The 22,666-nt window shown below is 30.4% G+C and overlaps 1 protein-coding gene across 1 annotated transcript; it reads left to right on the top strand.

The window, feature by feature from the left end:
* The first annotated feature begins 15,600 nt into the window (after positions 1-15,600).
* LOC132726913 (uncharacterized) lies at positions 15,601-18,665 on the top strand. The gene is made up of 2 exons (XM_060712324.1): positions 15,601-17,534; positions 17,664-18,665. The coding sequence occupies exons 1-2, from the start codon at positions 16,087-16,089 to the stop codon at positions 18,262-18,264; spliced, it is 2,049 nt and encodes a 682-aa protein (XP_060568307.1). The 5' UTR covers positions 15,601-16,086; the 3' UTR covers positions 18,265-18,665.
* The last annotated feature ends 4,001 nt before the right edge of the window (positions 18,666-22,666 follow it).

Below are 22,666 nucleotides of genomic sequence, written 5' to 3'. Positions count from 1 at the left end.
TTGTATAAGTGGTATTTTTTTATATCTATTTTACTTGTATAAGTGGCAATTTTATATCTGCATTACGTAACTCTAGTTATACTGTTGGGATGCTTCATTAAATAGTTAGTTACAGCTTTTATCCGAATGTTATATTAGAAAATCATACCAGGAATAATGGAAGATCTGGTTATGTATTCAACAAAAAACAGTATAAAACATCAATTATACTTTAATGAATGAGGATATAACTATGTACGAAATTTAAAGAAAGGTAGAAATAAAAGGTTTTAGTATGCTTGAAAACAGATAATGTTGTTATACGCTAAGTAAATTTAATCAATGAATACAATAAACTATATTATACCAAGGAAGAAAACACAAACGTCCTCATGCTTTACAGATTGACAATTTTCCTAAAAGACAGGAGTGAATTCAAAGTTAATGTTTCTTCTGAAAGTGATAATAAAACACATTATACATGTATAATACAACTCAAAAGTGCAACAATATGCTAATATTCAACTATTATCTTTCCATGTATATTAATTTATCGTTGTATAATAAGTCACAATTTCAGTCAACACAAATAACTTGATTGACAATGTGCACCTGAGTTCTTCCGTCACCACTAAAGCTGAGAAGTCGCCGTACGAGACTTTTAAATTGCCGGTGTGACTAGGTTTGGTTCTGTTCATGAATGATAATGTAAATTTGCAGCACCTCTCAGGCCTCCTTAAGACAGGCGTTAGGGATACACAACCTTCATTACAAAGTGCTTCAATATTTGATCCGTAAAGACACGAATGTAATTGATGAATTCATATATTACGATACAAACATAAATCTGAAATCTGAAATTAGATTTTCTTCCCGCAGTGAATACTAATACTTATACTTGTATATACTTGTATGACAAAATTGAATCTTTGAGCTATACTTATTCTTGCGAGGAACCTTCATGGACGTGTTCTACTTTTGCACGTATCATCAACACAACACCTTAATCTAAATTGCATCACATGTCACTCAGGCTACCTTACATAACGTAACGTTTTCTTCCGACCGTTATATGCGATTAATCAGTAACAGGTTTTTTTTCTTATTATTTGCTTAAAAAAATGAGCTTTAAATTAAATTGATAACTATTTTGATTACCGTGATTACCCGAAAACTTTACAAAGATATTCTTAAGTCAGAGACACGATTTCTTCTATGGCATTCGTGTAGTTTTATGTAGAAAAAGTAATTGTATTTTAAAAGAAAACAGTATAACAAAAATGAGATATTACGAAGAGTTGACGCAGTTCAACTAAATCTTACATGGCTAGTACTGCTTCGAAGTACAAATGGCAATTGAATGTGCGAACGTAAACATAATATTTTAATGATTGCAAATGACTCAGAAAAATAATTTCAGCTTAACTAATTCAATTAAAAATACTTTTATTTGAAGATACATTGATGATGGATATTTACACGATAGTTTTAAACATTTTCAAAATAGAAAAACCTACACAATATTTTGTCGCAAAATATTATGTCGACCAAGTCTCGTACCTTGGAAAATAGGCCAAATCCAAACACATCTTGGTTTAGTCTAAAATATACTGGAATTCTTTTCATTTTTGATAAAAATGAGTATGTCTGTCTTTTTGTCGATGAGTAAAACAAAATTGTTTCAAATGTGCTTGACGTTAGAATTGACATTTTATATACAATGTATAAGTACTGTTTTATTTGATAAAAAGGAAAGAAAATCACTTAAATTACTTCAAAAATGAAAAAAAGAAATTAAAGAAAATTATAAGATACAAAATATAATGTACGTTTAATATTTTTGCAATGAGAAAAGAAAACAATATTTTGTACTCACAGTTTCTCTGAATGGTCATCCAAATTGCATATGCTGGCAGTCTGTTGCTTTGTATTGATTATATACTGTTTGTCATGCATAATATTGCAACATTTCAAATGCCAAAACCAACTTATCAAGCAAAAAATTTAAGTCGTTAGCTTATCACATTGTTTGCATACAAAAACTCTTATGATGTTTGGCATTGAATATTGTCCTTTGAAGCAATTGTTTCAATTGAAAACTTTGTGCCATAAAGCTAACAATACAATTGCAAAAAATGCGCTTTTGTCTGACTTGTGGTGAGGACATGATTTGTAAATTTTCCCTTGCTTCATTATTTGAGTGGTAGTATGCAATAAGAAAATGTAAAATATACATCATATATACACAGAAATTATCAAACATGTATATAATATTTTTGTCAAGCAAAAAATACAGGCATATATATTTTAAGCTCTTTATCATAATTGTCTTTATTTCATTTGCTTGTTATAATCACAAGCCCTATTATTGATTTGTCTATCACACTCAGCATGATTTACAAGTTCAAGGTCAAAAACACTTACGATGATCCTCTCAGTTGCGTTCACATTTAAAACATATTCTAGTAAAGTCTTTATCAAGTCAGACGATATTTGTATATTAAATTGTCTTTTTTTCATACCCATAAAAAATCTACCTCGGACATATTTTGTTGAGTTTTTGTATGGATATATTTTTAGAAATCAATTGTTATAGTTATCATGCAACAAATACGAGAAACGATCAACGTTTTTTTTCCATTTTTCAAGTTAAATCTCAGATATGTGTAGCTATACATTCTATAGTTGCAGGGCCTCTTCATTTTAATTACTTGCGACTTACAAACAATTTTCGTTTTGACAAATGGTTTTATATCGTTGCACCTGCTTTGAGGTAAACTTTATACTTTCATGTTTATCATATGACTCTGCGATATACAGATTATTATTCAAAATGTTTTCTGTAAACCTGCCAATGGCAGATCCAGACAGTGATGGTTCAAGGATGCTTTTAGTCATTGGTAAAATGCAATGTTAGATTTTGATGTAACATGTCATATTCCTCTAAGAGTTAAAGAACATAATTCCCACTCGATTTACCTCATGGTAATTAAAAGTACAATAAAAACCAGAAAACTAAAAGAACGCCCTAAACGAGATAAAATTGGGAGTGCTAGATAAAATGGCATATGTGAAAGGTGTCAGGGTTATAAAATCTGCATATCACAATCAAGATTTAAAAAAGACAAATTGAAATAAAAAAACAACAGGCGCCATATTCTACATATTAAACAATATTCAAGCAGGAATACTTTACCCAAAATCAAGAAAAATATCAATTTTAACACAAACACAGTGATACAGTCAATTTAAATGGACTTCAATGATCGGCAATATACATTTCTCAATGTGTGGACTACGCAACGTCTATCAGAGCCTTCGTAATTTTTTTTACAAAATTACCATCACATAGTTAAGCCGCTGTAAAGTCAACCATTTAATTGACACAGTAATACGATGTAAGATGTCTAAGCCTTTACAATGTATAACTAAATCCAAAGCTGAGACCACCATGGAAGTGTTAAAGGACATTGGTATTCATAGTTGCAAATGCAATGAAAGTGATTTGAGGCAAAAAACGAATGTAGATACATGTATATTGTAAAGACTAATTATACATTAGGGTTTATGGTCTGTACCAAACTGTATCTTCTGTGAACATTTGATCGGAATAATTTTTTTAAACATACGCGACAATAGACAGGAAGATGTATAAACAGGTGCAATACGATATTTACACTTACCCTATAATGAAGATAAATTAGTGTAGCTTCTATATAAACTTCTCATTAAAGTACAACAGCTTCGGACAAATTCAGAAAATGGATAGCAAATGAATGGACATGTTTCACAAAATACATTTACAGTGAGAGAAGATTGTCAATGGTTTATAATAATATTGTCATTATCTGATTTTGTTCAATTTTGAGTTTGTCATCAAAGCAACACATGTTACCAGATATGTCCTTGATCATTAGCTGCCAAACAAAAGTGCATGTAGTAAACAATTTTATTGAGGTGTCCTTAAAAGAGCACAATTTTCATAAGTATTTCAAATATTGATAAAAACAATGGAAGTGTATCATTTTGGATAGTCTTTGGAAACATCGCTTGATAACAAAATGTTGATAAAGTTCTATGAACATTAATATGATGAATTATGGTATTTTGTTCTAGTCGTAAAAAATTATTGTTATATCGGATCCTGAATCTCACACATGCCAACAACATTCATATAAAATCATTTCATGCTTTCTTGTCATGTCTAATGCTAAATGCAATCCATGTATTTATTTATTGTATTACAGACCGTCCATTATATACCAGCTCACTTTGAATAATATACTTTCTATATGTTTGTTATGATTATTTTACATCTATTGTACTTGTATGAGTGGTCATTTTATCTATTTTACTTGTATAAGTGGCAATTTTATATATGCATTACGTAACTCTAGTTATACTGTTGGGATGCTTCATTTAATAGCAAGTTACAGCTTTTATCCGAATGTCATATTAGAAAATCATACAAGAAATAATACAAGATCTGGTCATGTTTTCAACATACAACAGTATAAAACATCAACTTTACTTTAATCAATGAGGATATAACTATGTACGAAAATTAAGGAAAGGTAGAAATAAACGGTTTTAGTATGCATGAAAACAGATAATGTTGTTATACGCTAAGTAAATTTAATCAATGAATACAATAAACTATATTATACCAAGGAAGAAAACACAAACGTCCTCATGCTTTACAGATTGACAATTTTCCAAAAAGACAGGAGTGAATTCAACGTTAATGTTTCTTCTGAAAGTGATAATAAAACACATTATACATGTATAATACAACTCAAAAGTGCAACAATATGCTAATATTTAACTATTATCTTTCCATGTATATTTATTTATCGTTGTATAATAATTCACAATTTCAGTCAACACAAACAATTTGATTGACAATGTGCACCTGGGGTCATCCGTCACCACTAAAGCTGAGAAGTCGCCGTGCGAGACTTTCAAATTGCCGGTGTGACTAGGTTTGGTTCTGTTCATGAATGATAATGTAAATTTGCAGCACCTCTCAGGCCTCCTTAAGACAGGTGTTAGGGATACACAACCTTCATTACAAAGTGCTTCAATATTTGATCCGTAAAGTCACGAAAGTAATTGATAAATTCATATATAACGATACAAACATAAATCATAAATATGAAATTAGATTTTCTTCCCGCAGGGGATACTCATACTTATTCTTGTATATACTTTTATGACAAAAATTGAATCTTTGAGCTTTACTTATTCTTGCGAGGAACCTTCTATCCTACTTTTGCACGTATCATCAACACAACACCTTAATCTAAATTGCATCCAATATCATTCTGGCTACCTTACATAACGTAACGTTTTCTTCCGAGCGTTATATGCGATTAATCAGGAACAGTTTTTTTCTTATTATCTGCTTATAAAAACGAGCATTAAATTATATTGATATCTATTTTGATTACCGTGATTATCTGAAAACTATACAAAGGTATTCTTTAGACAGAGAGCAGATTTCTTCTATGTCATTCGTAATTGACGAGAGTTTTGTGTAGAAAAAGTAATTGTATTTTAAAAGAAATCAGTAAAACAAAAATGACATATTACGAAGAGTTGACGCAGTTTAACTGAATCTAACATGGCTAATACTGCTTCGGAGTACAAATGACAATGGAATGTGCTTACGTAAACATAATATTTCAATGATTGCAAATGAATCAGAAAAATAATTACAGCTTATCTAATTTAAGTTAAAAAATACTATTATTAGAAAAAACATTGATGATGAATATTTACACGAGAGTTTTAAACATTTTCAAATTAGTAAAAGCAACAAAATATTATGTCGACCAAGTTTCGTACCTTGGAAAATAGACATATTCATACCAAATGCAAACACGTCTTTGGTTAGTCTAAAATATACTGGAATTCTTTTCATTTTTGATTAAAATGAGTCTGTCTGTCTTTTTGTCGATGAATTAAACAAAATTGTTTCAAATGTGATTAACGTTAGAATTGGCATTTTATATACAATGTATAAGTACTGTTTTATTTGATAAAAAGGAAAGAAAATAAAAAAAAAAATAGATAACAGAAATTAAAGAAAATTATAAGATACATAATATAATGTACATTTAATATTTTTGGAATGAGAAAGGAAAACAATATTTTGTACTCACAGTTTCACTGAATGGCTGTCCAAATTGCATGTGCTAGTAGTTCGTTGCTTTGTATTGATTATATACTGTTCGTCATGCATAATATTGCAACATTTCAAATGCCAAAACCTACTAATCAAGCAAAAAAATTAAGTCGTTAGCTTTTCGCATTGTTTGCGTACAAAACTCTTCTGATGTGTGTCTTTGAAGCTATTGCTGTGTGTGCATAAAGCTTACAATACAATTGCAAAAAAGCGCTTTTGTCTTTGGCTTGTGGTGAGGACGTGAATTATACATTTTCCGTAGCTTCATTATTTGAGTGAAAGTATGGTAGTATGCAATAAGAGAGTGTAAAATATACATTATATATGCCAAGGAATAATGAAATATGTATATCATGTCTTTGTCTCTGTAGCAAAAAAAAATACATCAACATGTATATATATTTAGATGGGTTTAAGATTTTATCATAATTGTCTTTATTTCGTTTGCTTGTTATAATCACAAGCACTATTATCTATTTGTCTATCAGAGTGAGCATGATTTAAAGGTTCAAGATCAAAAACATTAACAATGATCCTCTCAGTTGTGTCCACATTTAAAACATATTCTAGTAAAGTCTTTATCAAGTCAGACAATATTTGTATATTAAATGGTCTTTTTTTCATACCCATTAAAAATCTACTTCGGACATATTTTGTTGCGTTTTTGTATGGATATATTTTTAACAATCAATTGTTATAGTTATCATGCAACAAATACGAGAAACGATCATTTTTTTCATTTTATAGTTATATGTCAGATATGTGTAGGTTGCAGGGCCTCTTGATATTAATTTATTGCGAATTAGAAAAAAATTTCGTTTTGACAAATGGTTTTATATTGTTGCATCTGCTTTGAGTAAAACTTCATGCTTTCATGTTGACCATATTATTCCGACGCAAAACAGATATTATTTAAAATGTTTTCTGTAAACCTTTGAATAGCAGATCCAGAAAGTGATAGTTCAAGGATGATTCTAGAATGGAATATCTGCCGGGCTGGTATCTGATATCACATGCATCTTGATGTGATAGCTAATTACCTCATTATAAACATAAACTAGCAATGACAAATTATGAGAAATGAAACGTGTGCAAAGGATATATATAAATTCAAAGAGTTTAAAGCAACATGAAATCTTGCGTATTCCAAATATAATATTTTTTCCAACAAAGTTGTTGAAAATGTCAATTGGGCACTTACCTGTGCTTTTCAAAAATATAGTTTTGATGTAAAATGTCTTATTCCCCAGAGAGTAAAAGAACATAATTCCCACTCGATTTACCTCATGGTGATTAAAACTACAATAAAAACCGGAAAACTTAAAGAACGCCCTAAACGAGATAAAAATTGGCTGTTATAAACAAAATGGCATTTTGAGAAGGGGGTCAGGGTTATAAAGCCTGCATATCATAGTCAAGACTTAAAAAAGACAAAGTAAAAAAAAAACAGGCACCATATTCAGAGGGGGATTAAACCATATCCAAGCAGGAATATTTGACTCAAAAGCAAGAAAAAGATCAATGTTAACACAACAATACGATCAATTTAAATGATCTTCAATGATCGGCAATATACATTTCTCAATGTATGTTCTGGACAACTTTTATCAGAACTTAAACTATTTTTGTTATTTACAAAATTACCATCACATAGTTATCCCGCTGTTAGGGCAACCATTTAATTGACACAGTAATAAGATGTAAGATGCCTTAGCCTTTACAATGTATAACTAAATCCAAAGTTGAAACCGCCATGGAAATGTTAAAGGACATTGGTATTCAAAGTTACAAATGTATTGAAAGTGATTTGAGGCAAAAAACGAATATAGATACGCATATTGTAAAGACTAATTATACATAAGGGTTTAGTGTGGCTGTCAAAACTGTATCTACTGTGAACATTTGATCAGAATAACAATTTTTATCATACGTGACAATAGACAGAAAAACATATATATAGCGAGATGCAATACTATATACATATACACTTACACTATGATCTAAATAAATCATTTTAGCTTCTGTATAAACTTCTCATTAAAGTACAACAGCATCGGACAAATTCAGAAAATGGATAGCAAATGAATGGATATGTTTCACAAAATACCTTTAGATTGAGACAAGATTGTCAATGGTTTATAATAATATTGTCATTATCTGATTTTGTACAATTTTGAGTTTGTCATCAAAGCAACACATGTTACAAGACATGTCCTTGATGATAAGCTACCAGATAAATGTGCATGTAGTAAACAATTTTAATGAGGTGGCCTATAAAGAGCACAATTAACATAAGTATTTCAAATGTTGATAAAAACAATAGAAATCTATCATTTGGATATTCTTTTGAAACATCGCTTGAAAACAAAATGTTGATAAAGTTCTTTGAACATTTATATGACGAGTTATGGTATTTTGTTCTAGTCTTAATAAATTAATGTAATATCGGATCCTGAATCTCACACTTGCCAACAACATTCATATAAAATCATTTCATGCTTTCTTGTTATGTCTAATACTAAATGCAATCCATGTATTGTTGTATTGTATTACAGACAGTCCATTATATACCAGCTCACTTTGAATAATAACCTTTTCTTTCTTAATTCCCTAATTAAAGTCTGCATTGTTTATGTATTCAAATATCATTTAATTAATATTTTACTCGGCCAAGTTTGTGTTTGACATCTTTTAATTGATGAAGTATCAAAGTTGAATGATAAAAAAAACTTTTGTATTTTAAAATTATATTTGACGATTTGTTCGTGGACTGTTTCAATTTTTCTTTACACATGCACCTTGTTGGGTCAATATGTTTTAGAAACCGGAATATCTCGTGTTACGTTCGCTAAGATGTACGAAGTAGGGTTTCAGTAAATACATTTTTTGAAAGTGTTAAAAATGAAATATACAGAGAAGACATTATTATTGACAAAACCATTCTTGACTAAAGGTTAACGAATGCATATACGGATGATTTTTAATTCATCGTACTAACTCGTTTGATAATTATCACAGGTATATCCCTGAATAAAACTGTTAAACTTGTAAAATGAAGATGTGAAATAATCATCATCACGCTTTTTGCACTTCATGACTGCTGTTAAGGTATCATTATATAAGCACATCTTCGATAATATATATAATCAGATTGCAGAAAGTCAAGCGCTTTACGAAAAAACAATGTAATCTACTTGTGCAGTTTGTTCCGACAGGACGAGACGGCAAATTCTAGATCAATAGATTAAAATCAGTAACGGTCAGGTTTATATTCAGTTTTGTTTTAGTTTGTATTAATTTTCCTTTTAAGTATGACATGTTAATTTGTCAAAGTCGGGCGCATTTTGAAATAATATATTCTTTATTGAATAGTAATTAGAGGTAATGTCGGTATGAAAAGACATGGAACGCAGACAGCATTAATAATGCAATGCGTTAGAATTATATTCAATAGCTTTTTCAAGATTCTTGTTAGAAGTATATATATATATACATTGTATGTTGATTGAAAATGAATGGCGTACTATGGGTTGGTTACAACATATTTTTACTCATTTATTTATTTATTTATTTATTAGGGGAGAATTGAGCGGGAGGCGAACAAACGACATTTTTTATGAATAATTCCGTTTCACAATAACAAGAAACTTGAAAGTAAGAAATTAGATAGTTAGATATTTATCGTAAGCTTATAAAAATATTTCATATTCTTAGAATTACATGGACCAGTGTTATGTACATAAAATAGCAACATACTTGATAGTATCATAAAAACGCAATTAAACACTTGGTTCTCTCAAATATATAAAACTCCCAGCCTGAATTTGATAGAACTATTTAAAACTATGAATATTTTCATACTTCAGTATTTACGCATCATAGCAATTCCTGATACATATTAACGACAGAATCGCATTGGAAAAAAATGTGACAATTATATAAACTTTGAAGTTTTGAAAATCTCATATATTTTTCAAACATTATACCTCTGAGAAAAAAAATATATGTCGAATTCCTGACCTCATTATTTTCATGCCATTTTAAAATATTTTTGTTACATCTAGAAATATACAAGACAAAAACAAGGTTTTATTTTTCTGTTTAGTCTTATTTATTAATTAATAATTTTAAACAACTGATAATAATTCTGACTTATTATACAAGTATTTGTATAAAATAATAATAATAATAATAATAATAATAATATTATTATCATTATTATTATTATTATTATTAATGACATCGTTGTACCATCTTTATTAACAATTATCGTCTAACATCTTTATTGATATCGATATTCATACAAAAACAACTTTGTATATATTTGCTCTTCAATAAAACGTCCTTTTTAAAAGTGGTAACGCTGTAAAATGGGAAAAGTTTTAAAACGGGGCAATAAAATGTTTTTATTATCGTACAAAGTACCTTATAAAACACGGAATTCAGTGAAAGTTATGTACACGTGCTTTTGACAGAATCCAGTTGGACAATACTTTAATCTCTTTTTATATTTTATTGTAAGTGCGGTTCATTTTATAATTACGAATACGGCAGTTGTCTGGTTAATTTTAACTTTATTATTGAAAGGCGACAGGATAATTCATTTTAATCTGATATTCAGACATACTATATGAAAAGAATTTCATGGCATTGCATGAAACATTGTTTTACAAATGAATCGCATTGATTGGTAGCAAAGTAAAACAAGATAGCTTTATTTTTTTATTTACAGACAATGCATGAAATCTATGAAAATTTAATTGTTTGAAATCACACAAAGATAAATTGAATAAACATTTATTTGCACTTTCGTTTGGTACGCCTTTTAGAAATTATTCATTTAAAAGAAGAAATCGATATTGGTTTAGACTCTTGCATGAATTATTCCATTCAGTCTTTGAAATAATTCAAAATGAGATATTCTATCGGCAGGATAGAGTTTTGTGTACCGTATATATTGAATTATTGATAGTTTACTCATCACATTTTATTATCATGAGAATTTCTTCCACAACTACTGATATGGACTTGCAAATATAAAATCATTTTCAAAGGTTAAATGTATATATAACAGATGAAGTACTGTTTGCTGCTTAGAAATTTAATGATAGACCTATCCATTTTCAAGAACAACCGCACCGATATAATCAAAGTGGTCTGGTTCATAAAGGGAACCGTATCCATATGTATTTCAAACACATTTAGTGATAAAAAAAATAATACAAGAAATGTATCATTAGGATATTCCATTGAAATAGTAATGCTAGAAAAAAAATTTGATAAAGTTCTAGGTGATTTAGTATGAACATTTATATGATGAATTGTAATATTTTGTTCTAGACATTTAGGTACATGTATGTCCAACAATATTTATATATCGGATCTTAAATCTCACACTTGCAAACAACATTTATATATAATTTGTTCATGGTTTGTTATGTCTAATACAAAATACAAGCAATAAAATTATCTATTGTATTACAGACTTTCCATTACAGACCAATTCATTACAGCTGTACTGGTGGAGGTTCTTGCAATCTTAGTTCCGGACAGAAACGAAGTAGCCAACAACTTTCTGATTTGCTCTATGTTTGATATTGAATCTGTGATGCACAAGTGTTCGGCCCGTTGATTGGACACTACCTTCTAACCCCCTCTATAACCCACAACCTTTCCAAACAATCTAAACATTTTACTGCAGTTTTTTCATGGCATGCAACATGCGTTTAAATATTATAAAATTGTATAATAAATATCTGACTGAGACTAAAACATTTCTTTCATTTTAAAAAGAGATACATATTATACTATTTTTGTGAATTTCTTTTATTTTTTGAATAACATAAATGTTATCAAAACCATATATATAATGTTTAAACGCATGTACATAGAAACACTGCAGTATAAATTGTTTGGGAAATGTTGGGGGTAAAGGAGAGGGTAAGTGGTAGTGACCAATCAACGCGCCTAACACCTGAGCTCTGATGTACATGCTGCTGAGGAAAATGTGACAACGGAAACAAGATGTTTTTTCTGTTTGTTTATGCTAGGCAGAAAACATCAGATATTAAATAAGTGTAAGAAACGTTGTTTTTATATACTTAGAATCATTTGTTTTTGATTTTTCCTGTGGCTTTGTTAATATACACCACAGTGTCTATTATAGGATTCGAAAAAACAGGGAGGGGGGTATCGAAAAAAGTGAGAATTTATTACATTTGTTAATCTTTTTCCTTCTGTATCTATGTAAAATATTCCCCCATTAGGAGGAATTCTCAAAAATATGAGTGAACCCCCCCCCTCCCACATCCCCTCCTACAATAGGCACTGTATACACCCTTTTGTAATGGTATAATGACATGGTTTTGCCTTTGAAATGTAAGACAAAATAAAACATCTGAAACAATTCCAATGTGACAGTCTTACGACGTTCGTCTTTCGATACCTCCTTTTTTACATATTTATTTTTTTACGTCTGGTATTTATCGAATCTGTTCACTGAGATCAGCTATACGCATACTAACTAGTATTCGCATCATGTTCCGGTTCATTATTTGTGAACCTTATATTTCATATAGCCTGTGTAGAGACTTTTTTTACATCCTATAAGACCGTTGTATTGAAAAGCAACACAATGTATTGAAACACAAACAAATCGATGAATTTGTATAAATTTATTTATTTATTTATTTGTTTGTTTGTTTGTTTGTTCATTTATTTATTTATCTATTTATTACAATCTGATTGAAATCAACTTTGATTTGCATGTAACATACATGTATAATAAACAAGCTGGTCTGACCGTTAGTCTTTGGTCATCCCTAGAAATCTTTCAAAAGTTTTAGACATTTTTTACTTTTATTCAAACTTGCCCTGTAAACATGTGTGTAACAGAGTATCCCCTTGTTAATGGTTACCCTGATAATTCGAAACCTGTCGCAGCGGAACTCAAATAGCAGTTTTTACAATAGTTCTTAAAAAAATATTAAAATAAATTCGAAAGAAGAAGGACAAAAAATAATATGGTTTTAAGTTTGAAAATCACACAATATGGTAAAATGCAAAATGGTGTATGATGGTTTTGGTTCACATTAAGTGTTTAAAGACTCAAAAAGATATTCTGTCACTATAAATCGAAATTTGATTATTATGAGACAAATTAAGAGATTACTTATTTCATGCTTATTAAAATTTGTACTTTCCATCTGCTAATTATGAGCACAGCCGAACGTGAGTTTTCACTAGTGCAAATATTCAATTTCATCGATTTCCTGTATTAGCTTGACATTTAAGACATCACGTTCCTATAAGACACATAACAAGTCTGTTTTGGCGCGGATGGTTTAAATTGACCAAATTGATAGATCCCTACTTTGACTTTTTATTTGAATAACAATACATTTAACCACAAACAACGACATGTGTTCTTTTGTTAAGAAATATGTTGTGGTGAAATTCTTATTGTATCCACTAATCTGATAATTAGAATAAGAAAGGTCAGGGAAACGATTTTGGTTGACGGACAGAAATCATGGTGCAAACAACAGATCTAACATAAAATCTTATGTAGAAAACTTTCGATGTTTTACTTCTAGAAAAAAAGTCAAACAAACATAAATTACAAAGGAATTGATTCGTAGAAAATCTAACTTTTTCGCATGCTGTGGTATAAAATGACATTCACAATGCTTTTATGAATATTTAGATGTAAAATGATATCTGAATTAATTACTTTTATATTTCAAGAATTCATGTCAAATAATTACTTAAAATCTCACAACAAGGCTTTTGTCCGCCCTGTCATTTTCACGTAAGGGTTTTTGTTCATACATTTACTTTCAAATAATTTTCTATAAAATACGATTAAATATTTTATCTGAAGCAGAACATTAATCAAAATATTGCGATAATATTCTAATTGGTCTGGTTTCAATATTTATATGATGTATATAATTCACTTAGCAAATAAGAACTTTGTTCTTCACAAAATAAATCCGCAGAAAATGATATTAAACCACTCTGAAAATTATCTTCTCGCCTTACTGTACACAATATTGAATTTATAAGAGTTTAAACTCTTTGGTTCATCGATTGTTACGAATTAGGCAATACAGCAAATTGTGGTCTTAATAGGTGTTGATTCGATTGTCTGTGGTCTCAATAGTTGGAGTAAAATAAATAGATAAATAAATGGGCTGAAACTGGTGGTCTTAATAGTGGATAAGCGGGAAGGTCTTAATTGTGGATCATGTTATTAAGATCATAAAAAATCCGTTCTTTTTAAAATTGGTCTTACAAGCCGAGTTGTCTAAATTCCGGGTGGACTGAAGAAGGGTAAAGAAGGGTATCTTCTTTGTACTTTAAAATACTGCAAGTTTGTAACGTCCATTTTCATCGGGTAATCGTGACATTTATATAATTTATATAAACGACTGTTTTTAAATCATGTTGTTGTTTTTTTCAAATAATAAAAATATGTTATAAAGATGTCTGACATTTTATATGGCCGTGTATCAACGGTTTTTGCAATATAACTCTCGCTTACCAACTCGTATTATATCATTATTTATAAAGATTTTTGACAGATTATATAGCCCTACATTAAGGGTTGTTTGAATATATAACCGGGTCGCTAACGTTAATATACGGTCATATAAGCAGCCAAGAATCTTTATAACGAATTTATGATATAGCCAACTTCCTTTGTTGGAGAAAAAAAATTCTTCATAAATTGACAGCAGCCGTGTATATAAAAATATTAGAATATATAAACATCACGATTATCTAATGAAAAGCGACAAACGTGCAGTATTATAAAAGTTCACATATTGAATATAAACAATATCTTAAATTACACAATCATGTGAAAAACAATATTTTGTCTTTTTTTTAAGCATTATGTGACTTACAACATAATTATATTTTATACAAATAGAATATTTGAAGTTTGTGTAATAGAAATTAAATTTATTTGCGAACTTTAGATAAGTTAACAAAGAACGCGGTCTATAAAATCAGTCTTGAACCTGATACTTGTCTAATAAATATCAAACATTGTATAGATGGCTTTCAATTTAAGAGGGTATATTTTTCAGTCAATGGTTATAACAAATTTAACCTTTTTATAAGAGCAACATAATTTCAAAAAAATGACAGGCAGGGATGATTCAACCAGATGTTGTCACGAAATGTGTCACGCCTTATATTTACCAAATTAACAATACCGAGCGATTGAGACCGATTTATAGATTTACCGTGAGTTAAACTTTTGAACTTTCTTATTAGTTTTTCTTCTTTTTTTCAAATTAGTTATTGAATTTGCTGTAAAGTTAACAAAAATTCTCCCAAGTGACGTTCGTTTAGATGAGATGTCGTGGAACGATCGGAAATTGCTTCTCCGCGTCTCCGTTTTCTGATCGAAAACGAGGCAGATATTTCACCGATATGGGCAAAACAAGCGTCACTGATTGGATTTTCTCTTTTAATTTTCTAGATTTAATATCAAAGTGTTATCGGAACAAAAAGGACGGATAATTAATTTGGATCAGTTCGAAAGTATTATAATAAAAATGTAATGCTTGGAATAGAGTGCACTTTTTTTAAAGAAATGTTGAAATAAGCCCTTTTGAACAGAAACATTAAGAAAAGGGCATTGATATTTTGTGTTTATTCCATTTCAGACAAGAACGGATGCTAGGCATAAGGTCATTCGAATTTTGGATATATGAATATTTTTATAACACATTTCTATCGAATTTACAAAATTTTTATATCATGTGTTTTTTATTTATAAATGCAATGTATTTTATACTCTAAATGTCTTCAACCATAAAACGGATTTTCTATGACGCAGCATGGCATATTTTCAGAACGAAATACAAGTGAAAAAATGATGATATCTTTTTCTGTGATATATTTGTATGAATATGGACGACAATACTGAATTAAACAAATTCGACAATTTAAGGAATGCTTATTTTGTGATAAATGTCATGTACACTGTAACGATGGTGATTGGATTTTTTGGAAATGTTTTAATTGTTTCAACAATTTTAAAAAATAGATATCTACGAACTCCAATGAACGTTACTCTCGTGAGCCTGGCGTTATGTGATATTGTCGTCTGCGTGTTCGTACTTCCGGTCAGACTTTTCCTGTACAGTGGTACCTGGAGCGCCCCCTATACGTTTGTACTCTGTCGAGTTGACGTCTTCCTTAAATCTGTATGTGATTACGTGCAACCGTCTATGCTTGTGGCAACAAGTTATGAGAGATACAAATCTATTGCCAAACCATTCCAAAGTAAAGCAAAAATGAAACGAACGGTTATTGTAATAACCGCCACTTGGGGCACGTGTATTTTCTGCGGTGCAGTAAGCGCCATTCAACTAAAAGATGGTGCAACTATTTTTCCGTGCAATAAAGATATTATTACAACTGTTAACTTGAGTTTATCTGTGGTGAATTATAGAGAAGCTTATGTAACATTTCCTTTGGGATTTTCATGTATAATTATCGTGTGTATATTCTATTATTTAATGATAAGAACTTTACACGAACATACAAATAAAATGAAAAAACAATTTAAAGCAAAGCCATTTAAAAATAAAGTTCATCCAGACTCTAAAATAGACGAAACGGACACTAAAGTGCTTAACTTGGACGCCTTAACAATTCAGCCGTTAGTTATTGAAAAAACTGAAGTTGACATGTCCAATAACTCACGACAAACATCCGGAACGAGTATACGGACATCTGATAGCGTTAAAAATGGCGTTGATCCCGTGAACTTAAATATTGACTCTGAAAAGGACAATCAATTACTCCATATGAAAGATTCAATTTTGAATGTTTCAGAGACAATAACAGAGGCGAGTAACTCGGAAGATCAAAAGGTTGAAGACTTGTCGCCAGATGCTACCATAAGACGAATTTCTATCAAAAAGACGAGGGATAATATTTTGGTGCCTGCTAATGAAAGAGGTGACATGCGCAGATTTTCTACAGTAGCAAAACACGTGGTTCTTCTCAAGTCCCATAAGAGAAGATCGTTAAAGAGTTTGCAAACTAGAATAATTAAAATATCCCGCAATGCCTCAAGAAAAACATCTAGAGTAAGTAACGAAAGCAAAACCTCTGAGCTTGAATGTGATAATAGCGAGAACGAAAATAAAACATATACTGAAAAGGATAAAAACGAAACGATAAAAACCACAGAATTTGATTCTGACAATGCGGGTATAGAAGCCGTCCGAACTTCAAACGAAAGTGAAAACGACACAGACACTATTTCTGTCACAAAAACAGATTACTTTGTTGCTGAATCGGGAAATCAAAGTTTAATTGGTGGCCAGACAGTTCCCACCGGGTGTTAACAATTTTGAAGCTAAATGCATATTAAAAAAACTAAAAAAAATTATTAAAAAACCAAAAATGGAAATTTGCAATTTTTTAAACGAAATCGAGTGAAAAAAAATTTTAAAAGAAAATTTTTGAGGGTTATTGATAATTATGCTCTGTCAGGTAACTTAAATTTATGCAAAATGAGTAATACCGATGAAGACAACAACGAAACAGTTCTTCTTAACGACGGAGAAATAAAAGAAAATGAAAATAAAAACGAACTTTCAGGGAACAGAAGCGGAACTGGCAGCAAAGAAAAAAATGAACTTAACACAGATCCACCGGAGGAAAAGAACAAAATTAGTAATATTGATGTTGTAGACTTTGATGGTACTGTACATAAAGACGTGAAAGTTGAAGGAGCAGTAGTAGGCGCTGTTTGTGTCATGAACAAAACTAACAGACTTGAGGGTAGGCGCAAAGTTGAAATGAGGGCGGCTAAAAGAATAGCGGTGCTGATGGGATCATTTGTACTGCTATGGTTACCGCTCCCTCTAATTGCTTTATTTGTTTCGAGTAGAAGACAAATATCAACAAGTGATATAGAGGCCCTAATAACCTCAGCTTCAATCAGCGCAACGACGATTGCATTCAATCCGATACTGAATTTATTGCTAAATAAACAATTAAGATCCGCTGCCCTTACGTTGCTTAGAAGAATGGTCAATACAATAAAGAGTATCAGGTTATTATAAAGGCAATAATACATTCTTGTGAAGTGAACTATAAAACTGACAATTATAAAAACACTGAATTATAGAAGCTCTGATTATAACACTGAGAAACTCTTTCGTAAATTGTATGGGTATTTCGCTATTTAGCCAATAGACCAAAAGATTTTACGAAGTAATTTTTATGTTGTTGTTTTAGTTTTTGATTCCGCTTTACTGGAAAAAGAGTGAATTTTCTTACAGAATAAATATGGGATTGTTGTTGTTGTCAAGGCAACAATCGAATTTTGAAATAATTTTAAAACGATAATGATATAATGATTTAATGTTTTTCCTGTTCTTTTTTCTCTCATTAAAGGCAAAACTGTTTTCTACCATATGTTCTGAAAATTGTATAGCGTGACAAAAGTTAGTTTTTGTCTTCTTAATTTATCTATTTTCTATAATTTAGGTTTCATATGAATTTATTTTTAATATTTTGTTTATTCGTTTTGTTATTTGGTTTGTTTGTTATTTTGTGTGTTTGTTATTTTGTTTAAAAAAATCAATATAAACATAAAAACTCATATCTGATAGATATTGAAAATAATGTTATTATTGTTTTCTAAAACGAGATTTTTTATCTCGGTAACTCAAAACTTTTAAGAAAGGAAATAAATGCATCAATGTGAAAGTGCTCGCGGAAAGGAACATGGGAAAAAAACTTGCTTTGAGTTTTTGTTGTGTTTTTAAGTAACTAAAGAATGGTCGCTAGGTTTTTTGTATTTAGATAACTTTGACATTTTTTCATACTAAACATGCACATGAATATGAAAACATAATTTGATATGACTTGATCTATATAAAACGCGGCATATTTCAAAGATGATCATGAGAATCAATACTTGATCAATATCTTGTTATTTACTGATCAATTTCTTTAGTGATATATTTTATGCATAATTCTAATACGCTTTAAATTGTTCTCAATTCAAACAGATAGGTATGTCGAGTGCATCATACAGAGTATATTGAAGGAGTGCAGCAAATAAAATCATATAATGCGAGTTTCTAGCGAGCATAATTTTGTTCAATTCAACAGTTCAATATATTTAGTACTAAATCTACACGAATATTATATTCTTTTTATCATATATTCAAAATAAAAACGGTTTACAATTAAAAAAGAGTCATTTTTCATTGACGCGCCTATTAGTACAGTCCCTGGGGACATTTTGTGAGCGGATATATGATATATCAATGTAAAGCTACATACTTGAAGTTTAAAATAAATGGGTTGACATGCTCAATCGTTTTACGTTTCGTCGCCAAGATGGTCGCCAAATTATTGGAAAACGGTTTATATGCATTTTGTCTGATAAAATAAGTTCTTTTTTGTATTTATTTAAGTTTAGGTGATGTGACAATTTACATCGTATGAAACAATTTGCAGTATATTGCAAAGACCTGAACAACACGTCAAAGTGTTATTACACTAGTGCAATATCATTTTTTTATAAAATGGTTTTATCACATATCCGTGCCGATTTTGCGACTCAGTTTAAATGGTATTGCACGGCCGTGCATATATTTTGACTTGACGTCATTTACGTTATACAAACATAGTGTAAAGCGTTACACTATAGAAGCGTCAATGATAAAAGATTCTTTTGCACTTTAAACAGTCTCTATGTTGGGTCTGTGATAAATAGAATATTATATTCGTGTAGGTTCAATAATGAATATATTGAACTCGTTGAATAAAATAATATTTTGCTCGCCAGAGGCTCGCATAATATAATTTTATTCAACTCGTTTAATAATTTCAGTATTTTAGGTGATAAAAACGATAATAATAAAATGCATATTTTGAAATGTACAAAATTAATGTGATGATATAATAAATGAATGTACAAACAAACGAAAGTTAGAATGAATGAATGAATGAATGAATGAATGAATGAATGAATGAATGAACGAACGAACGAACGAACGAACGAACGAACGAACGAACGAACGAACGAACGAACGAATGAATGAATGAAATTCTTTGATAAATATCTCACTGGAACTTTACGCTAGATCTATATGAGATTTATCAATTAAATTGTATTCAGGTATTCAGTATATTTTTTGAAAATTTATGAAAAGCCTCGTTTTTAAGTGATCTAGAACCCATTATAAAATTGATATATTATATTCACTAATGAACATGAAAGCATTTAAAGCATTTTATATCGTTTATTTTTTTAAAACAAACGAAACAAGCAAAATGCACATTTTTTTATCGACGTCGGGTTAGCCTTGTCTATGATAAGAAAAAAAACACTGGTGTATTATAGGACAAAAAGATCAATATAATGAGCCGTGTCATGACAAAACCAACATAATGCGTTTGCGACCAGCATGGATCAAGACTAGCCTGCGCATACGCGCAGTCTGATCAGGATCCATGCTATTCGCTTACAAATCCTATAACAAGTAGAGAAACTGATAGCGAACAGCATGGATCCTGATCAGACTGCGCGGATGCGCAGGCTGGTCTGGATCCATGCTGGTCGCAAACCCATTATGTTGGTTTTGTCATGACACGGCTCAATTATTTTGTTTGGCAATTACTTAATGCATCGATTAAGAAAGTAAACAAATACTAATATAATGCTACCAGTTGAAAACTAAATTCCTACCAATATTTTGCGTAAAGGTCCACCAAAATTAAGTTAATTTAGAGATATTATACTTTCCATTTAATTGATGCGAAAACAAATCTCGAATTTTGATTGGATGACACGTGCCTGATTGCCTGGTGCAGTATTTGTTATTTTAATATACAATATGACACAATTTTTTTGTTTTTTTTTTTTTGTTTTTTTTTTTGTTTTTTTTTGTCAGAACCAAAATTATTTTTATTAAAAATCTATATTCATTTCGGTGATTGAAATAAATGCTAGTTTTTCGAGTGACAAAAGAAAATCAACAGCAACAAAAACTCGTGGTATATACACGTGAATTTATTTTCCTGTTCACGTATATTTAGATAATATAAAAAAATATAAGTACATATGAGCCAAGTCATGACAAAACCAACATAATGGGTTTGCGACCAGCAGGGATCCAGACCAGCCTGCGCACCCGCGCAGTCTGATCAGGATCCATGCTGTTCGCTATCAGTTTCTCTACTTGTAATAGGGTTGGTAAGCAAACAACATGGATCCTGATCCAAATGCGCGGATGCGCAAGCTAGTCTGGATCCATGCTGGTCGCAAACGCATTATGTTGGTTTTGTCATGACACGGCTCATTATATTGATCTTTTTGTCCTTTAATGCCTGGTCTGGATCTATGCTGGTCGCAAACCCATTATATTGGTTTTGTCGTGACGCGGCTCATATTACTTTTAATATTTTAGACAAAAAAAGTCAAAGAAAAAATTAAATTACTGGAAAAACTTTTTATTTTACGGTTTTACTTCAATCTCTGAAAAATGCCCTTTCAGTGATTTTAAAACATCTTAATTTTTTCACACGGTTTGTATTTGGAAAAAAAAGTATTTTTCTGGGTTTTTTCCCCCTATTTTTTCAAGAAAAAGATAGTAAAGAATTTTTTATAACACCCGGTTTTAGACTATAAAAATTTTAACAATTGGATAACATTTAATTAATACATATACATGTTATGAAAGTATTACATATAAATTTTATTTATGTCGGGAGTTCATTATGTTTTTTCTATGAACACGCCTATTCAGCCACAAAATAAAAGTGCTGTGGGCACCACCGCTAGATTAAACTAATGTTTAGGCATGCAACGGATTGTTTGATTTCCGGTCATGTCACGTTGACATAGCGACAAGAAACTACCCTTTGTTTTTAGTGCTCATCAATAAGAAAAGCGTTAGTCTTTTTTCCTATATTAAAGTAACACTGTAGGTTTAGGATTAATTGGCCGCATAAGTTACCAAATTTGTTTCAAATTCTTTCTTTTGAACACTATTATATATATGAAAGTTTTATATATATGAAAGTTTAATAAGGATAAATAATCGCCAAACTTATCGTAAAATTCGGCGTATAACTTATATACTCACTGATTTCGAAATTACAAATGGAACCCCGAAAAAAAACCTAAACAGCAAACATATATTCTCTGATATTTTTGCAGAAATAAAATTGTGCACAAATATTATCTCTATGAATAAGTTATTTTATGAAATGGAAAAAAATGAAATGGCAAAAAATAAAACACTTTTACTTTAAAATGTCGCTGTAGAAATTTACATGCATCTTTTTCAAAAGATATAAAAAAAATAAAGGAAAGTAAAATCCTGTTTCAAATGTAAAGAGAAAGTCATCTTGAGTTATCTAGAGCGGGGCGTCCGTGGCCGAGTGGTTGACTTCAAACCACTTGTCCCTCACCGCTGTGGGTTCGAATCCCGACAGGGACTTTGG

The sequence above is a fragment of the Ruditapes philippinarum genome, unplaced genomic scaffold (assembly GCF_026571515.1).
Source record: "Ruditapes philippinarum isolate M1 unplaced genomic scaffold, ASM2657151v2 ctg1028_1_1_1_1, whole genome shotgun sequence".
Lineage (NCBI taxonomy): Eukaryota > Metazoa > Mollusca > Bivalvia > Venerida > Veneridae > Ruditapes > Ruditapes philippinarum.
Note: the sequence above shows the minus strand (reverse complement) of the source record. Positions and strands in the feature narration are given on the sequence as shown.

Coding starts and splice junctions, on each gene's coding strand:
- LOC132726913 (XM_060712324.1), top strand. CDS start 16,087: ATGAATATGGACGACAATACTGAATTAAACAAATTCGACAATTTAAGG. Junction 17,535..17,663: donor GGCCAGACAGTTCCCACCGG/GTGTTAACAATT, acceptor AAAATTTTTGAG/GGTTATTGATAATTATGCTC.